Raw genomic sequence first — 5,781 nt, forward strand, 5'->3', positions numbered from 1 at the left:
TGTGTGGAACCTCTTGTGTGGTTGCACAGTATTAATCTAGACAGGCCTGTGTGGAGAGGACACGTGGATTTCTTCAAAACCTCTAACTTGCGTGGCAGGACGCTCCTATTTGCATATCGTCATGTTAGCCCTCGAGAAAAATACAAGAAATGTTTGTTTTCCAAACATTCTGCTTCAAGACTCGTTTATACTTTGTCTTACAACGGTGCCGCTCACCGAAAATCACTGATCTACTGTTTAAATTTTGTTTTTGTATTTATCAGTCATATTTTGTACAAATCACGCTTTACTGTATGCGTGAGATCGACCGGAGCACCACAGGTCTCTGTGTCAAGCACACAAAACAGTCTCTTTATTCGATGCCAGAGGCCCCCTCAATTGTGGATGAATCCATGAACACACAGCACTGAATAGAGCAGGTGTTTAACCACTTGATCCCTATATGGTTCTATATTAGTGTCTTTTCTGTTTGTCTGTTATTGTGGGGAAAGCTTTCGCTGAAAATAGCAGATCGACATCTAGCCGATTGTCGATCTGCTATTTTTGGCGAACGTCTTCCCCACAATAAGGATGCTGGGGTTTAAGTGACACGTGTGACACTGCGGTGTCACACGAGCGTCACGCTAAGGTCAGTGTTTTGGAAACATACTTTAGGAGTGAACAGTAATTGACTTGTTATCTAAGAAGGTCAGAAAGCAGAAAGTGCATTGCAATGTCAGATGATCTGAACCCCCCCCCCACCCCCCACACACACACACGCACTCAAGCACACACGCACACGCACACGCACACACACTTTCCCCAATAAAGAAGGAACAGCACATATTGCTTGCTTGAATTTGTTGACCGTGTTGTATTTTTTGTAACGAGCGTGTTTTCATAAATACCATACAGCGGAAAAAATATGGAACCAAAATCAATAAAAGGGAAAAAAAAGGAAAACAATTTAAGTCCACATAAACATTATATTAATTCTCATTACCAGAATGAACAGATACAATAAATTAAAAACTATAACTGAACAAAAAAGAAGTCCACTAAAAAAAATCCATTAACATTGCTATATATATTCATATTGTATATATAGTATTTGTCTGTCTGTAGCCAGCCTTTCTGGTGCATGCTCAGTGGTGACTGGGGAGTAGGGGAGAGAGGGGGGGGGGGGTTACATGGGTTGGGGGGAGCAGGGCGGGGGGCTTTGTGGAGCGATACATGCGTGTATAAAAACTCCAACGCATTGAGGGACCATTGCACACCCCACCCACCCCCACCACCACCACCCACCCTAACACAAAAATAACCCCTCAATCACATCACACTGTTTAACACTGGAATAAAGGGAGCCAATGTCTGGGGGTGGGGTGGGGGGGGGGGTTGGACACATTGTGCTTCTTTGGGGGGGGGATGGGGGGTTCATCTTCATCAACAGTCACTAGGAGTCACCGCATCGACAGACAGAATGAAACACTTGAGGGAGGGATCCTTCATTGTTTGGGGGTTGCAGTACCACCTTGCTTGTATAGGGAGGGAGAGAGGGAGAGTATTAGTCAGAGCAGTGGTTCTGTGGGGGTCCGGTGAACCCCAGGGGGAGGTTCCAAGGAGCTCCCCAGGAAATATGAGGAACAGTTTAAACATTTTACATTTAAGCCCTATTTCATTTCACGGCTATTCAAAAAAGGACCCATCTACAAGCTCACAATTATCTATTGTGAGCTTGTGAAATGAAATTACACTATTTAAAACAAATCTTCTCTTATGGGGGTCTCCTGGCACAGAATCGTTTCAGATGGGGGGTCCGCTGCCAAATACATATCAATTTGGGGAGGGGGGGGGGGACCACTGCATTAGAGAGAGAGTGATAGAGAGAGGGAGGCAGCAGGGCTGCTCCGCCTTGTGCTGTGCTGCTGAGGTGAACAGGGACCAGTGCTGCTGGAAGTCTGTCTGTCTGTCGCTCTTGTTGACCTCGTCATTAATTAATATAGAATGTGTAGCGGGGGGACGAGCTCGGGGGCGAGGGGGGGGGGGGTTTGGGTGGGGTTTGGGGCAGGGGGCAGATAGAGCCATGCTAAGGGTTTGAGATTTCGCCGAAACACCAAAAGGTGTGAAGCTTTGGGAGAAATCGCAAAGGGGGGCTGTTTTCAAATCACTAAACTAATACACCCATTTAAGTGCACTACATTTTGACCGCTGGGGGCGAGTGTACTTGATATTGTTGGTGCTCTGACAAAAGGAAAGGACCCCACTCTCCGTGGGTCATGGGGTTGCGACATGCGACACTCTTGCGCCCTGGGTCGGTGTCTTTATCTGAGTCAGAGCAACGCAAGTTTGAAGTTCACCTTCAACGCCCCCACGGGTGCCCCCAACCCCCCCCCCCCCCCCCCCTCGGCCTGCGTTTTTATTTGGTATTCTGCACAGTCTGTCTCTCTGTCCGCTAGAGGGCTACACAGCTCGAGTCCAGGTTAGCTTGCTAGCTAACCGACGCACATTGTCTCTCTTTTGTGTGTCCATCAGTTAATGTCTTTCAGGTTGCTCAGTTCTCAAGTCTTTTTTAACACTGTCTGTGTGGGGAGCATGGGAAATACTCTCCTGCTCCCTGTGTACCCGGGTCCGTTTTGCCCCATCTAAGGGCCTGTTCTCATGGGGTCCATTGTCTGTCAGGACACCTCGATGATCTCCATGCTCCCGGAGAAGCTGGACTGCTTCCCGATCTTCCCCAGCTCTTCCCGGGACCGCGACTCTGAGATGCCGTCCTCGAACTCCATCTGACAGCTGCGCCGCTTGTACTGCTTCTCCGACGTGGGCCCGCCGCCGACCGTGCCGTTGGACATCGCCGGCGCCGGGTCCGGGCGGTCCCGTGGTGCCTGCGCGGCCGCCGACGGCTTCTCCCGCGGAGACTTCTCCCGTAGCCGCATGCCCTCGCTGCACCCGAACGCCATGTACGCCGAGCTGCTGCCGAACCGCAGCGACGGCGACTCCTCCCTTCCCGTGTCTCCTCCTCCTCCTCCTCCTCCACTTCCTCCTCCTCCCAGCTCCATCTCTCCTGCTCCGCCCTCCACTGCCCCGAAGTGCCAGGGGGCGTCCGTCGGGGGGCTGACGGGGGTGACGGGGGTGGTGGCCTGGACGGTGTCTCTGTGTTTGGTCCACATGGCCCCGGACCCCACCGAGGGCTGGGAGGACAGTGGAAGGAGCAGGGAGCCCTTCAGGTTGTCATCCAGGCTGGGACTGCGCTGGCCCAGCGCCAGGCTGAGGGACTGTGGGGGCGGGAGAGGGTGCGAGTGGATGGGAGAGCTGTTGGCGCTGTGCTTGGCTTTCCTCCTCGGTCTGGATGAGGAGGCGTTGCACAGACGGAGGGGCCCCTCGTTGACCGCGGACCCCAGGCCTCCGATGCTGCCCCCGATGCCCGGCGAAGGGAAAGGGGACTCGGCCGAGCCAGGGCTGTCCGGGCTAGGGGAGAACTGGGGACAGACGCCATTGGAGACGCCCGTCCCGGGGCTGTCCAGCTTGCACAGCTTGGGGACGTCCTCGGAGTGCGTGGGCGCCAGGCGCAGGCAGTGAGGGGTGCTGGGAGAGTAGACGGACTTGATGTCCAGGGAGAAGGAGCGTTTGAGCCGGTTAGTGTCCATGATCCTCTCTGCGGAGAGGTGCAGGCCGTTGATGCCCTGCTGGAGGGAGGCGGGAGACGGTAGCTTGGTTTCCGTAGCGGTCAGGGCATCCTCCATCACCTGCGACCCCGCGCCGACACCGTTGACCTCTGAGCTCTGCTGCTGGCCCTGTCCTTCGGAGTCGGTGTCGTCGGATCCGGCGGCGAGGGCCTGGAGTAACTGAAGGTCTTTCTCAAACTCCAGCAGCTGACCCAGGAAGTTGAAGTTGGGCGATATGGAAGGTCGCCGGTCCTTCACAAACCTGAGGTGGGGGAAAAACACATTAATTCCACCGTAGTAGCGTAGTAACATGAATACCATCTGAGAGCTCCGTGGAATGCCTGGGATTCATACAAGGCTTTCTAATATAAAAATTTCCATGGATGAACTAGACCTAGGGTGTGAACTTTTTCCACCACTATACAAAACATGAACCCTTTGTCAGTGTTTTCCAGACAAGGCAGAAAAGCCCTATTGTACAATGCAGCGTTCCCTGGCAGCCATTTAACAATTGCACTTCTCACGACTGGGGGGGGGTGGGTGGGTGAAAGGGGGGGTGGGGGGGGTGGGGTGCTGGTTCGAGAGAACCGTCTAGCATTTCCTCAAACAGTGAGTGGGGCTGACACCTAAGCTCAGCTGGTGGCAGATGGAGGAGAGAGCGTACCTGTAGGCGTCATCCGATGACAAGCCCATTGTCTTCATGATATATGCAATGGCGATGGTTGCCGAGCGCGAGATTCCAGCCAGGCAATGCACAATGACTCTGCAGTTTGACACCTTAGCTTTGTCTGTGGGGTGGAAACAAACAAGGCATGAAGACACCACATTGCAGTCAGTCCCACAAAACGCACCACAAAAAACGGGCCACAGACAGACAAGCACCCCGGAAAAGGCCTGGCTTTTTTCTTCTTTCTTTTTTTTTTACCAGCGAGTCTCTCTAGGAGACAATGGACACCCATTGAAAATAATCTGCCGTTTCCTCGCAGAGTGCATAGGGTCATTCAAAACGGATATGTTGTACCTTTTCCCATTGTTGGCTGTGTGACTACATAGCATTAAGACTGTTTTCCACTTGTAACATAGCGTGGACGAGACAGTGTCGAGTTTCATGGAAACGTACTGTAACTGGAGGTGAATTCATTGTTTCGCAAAGGAGCACTTTCGTTATTGGTTTGCCAGAGCGTGTCACTGTTGTCCGTTTTTGCGTTTTCACACATATGTTCACACATACCGTTAAACCCTCTAGAGTCTAGACTCAGTAAACTGGACCTGAGTTGTTTGTCTGTCGGTGGCACAATTAGATTTTCTGTACAGCACTTTGGAAACCCTGAAAAGGTTGTAAAATGTGCTATATAAATAAAGTGGATTGGATTGGATTGGAGTTAGCTCTGTACATGGGGACTTCCGTCTACACCAAATCTCTTATAATAGCTGATCTACAAGCTAGATCTATTATTTTTGGTGAATAGCGGTTGTTGAGGTTCAAGTTGGTTCATGTTGGAGAAGGCTAACTTTCTCCTCCTTACCGATGAACTCGTTGGTCTTCTCAAGCCAGGGCAGCAGCTTCTCACAGTAGTTGTCGTTGACGGGGATCCGCATGAAGTGGCTCTCGCTGATAAAGTCTGGCTTGGGGCAGGTGTTGCTGGCGTTCAGCACGTACGTGATGCCATTCTGAGCCATCAGGTCCTATAACGGAGAGAGAAGGAGGAAGGAAAGGAGGGGACACTTTAAAAAAAAGTTTGGTTGTGCAGGCAATAATAAACAGTTAAAGTGGTTCTCAAACATTTTGATGTCAGGGTACCCTCAGGGACCTCTATGAGGGAAGATTAAGTTAATTAATAAAAAATCACATAATTTTTGTTTTGTTTTTACATTTAAAAATAAATTCAAAAACAGACAATCTACAAGCTACCCCCCCTCAAGGACCTCTGGGGGTCCCCACCTCGGCACTAAAAGCAGATGGAGAACAAAAGTGTCTGATCTCCATATAGGATAGCTGTTTAACAGGCCCCCCCGGAAAGTACACAAAGCGCCAAGACTCACCTTGTTGAGCACATCCTTCTGGGAGCCCAGGTAGAGGTGCGGTAGGATGCGGGTGGGCCCCACGTTAGCGACAGGCATGCAGGGCTGGGACAGGCTC

The 5,781-nt window shown here is 51.4% G+C and overlaps 1 protein-coding gene across 2 annotated transcripts in view; it reads right to left on the bottom strand.

Annotated features, from left to right (window-relative positions):
- Nucleotides 1-825: 825 nt before the first annotated feature.
- Nucleotides 826-5,781, bottom strand: part of dusp8a (dual specificity phosphatase 8a) — an 88,304-nt gene continuing 83,348 nt past the window's right edge. For both annotated transcript variants that reach the window (XM_080436744.1, XM_080436745.1), the window contains 4 exons: nucleotides 5,685-5,781; nucleotides 5,168-5,327; nucleotides 4,306-4,429; nucleotides 826-3,903 (listed from right to left, as the gene is read on the bottom strand). The exon at nucleotides 5,685-5,781 is cut by the window's right edge and continues 70 nt beyond it. In XM_080436744.1, coding sequence (XP_080292870.1) covers nucleotides 2,655-3,903; nucleotides 4,306-4,429; nucleotides 5,168-5,327; nucleotides 5,685-5,781 — 1,630 coding nt within the window. In that variant the 3' untranslated portion in view covers nucleotides 826-2,654. The remainder of the gene's footprint in view (nucleotides 3,904-4,305; nucleotides 4,430-5,167; nucleotides 5,328-5,684) is intronic.

The sequence above is a fragment of the Gymnoscopelus braueri genome (assembly GCF_963280865.1).
Source record: "Gymnoscopelus braueri genome assembly, chromosome: 9".
In the NCBI taxonomy this organism is placed as follows: Eukaryota; Metazoa; Chordata; class Actinopteri; order Myctophiformes; family Myctophidae; genus Gymnoscopelus; species Gymnoscopelus braueri.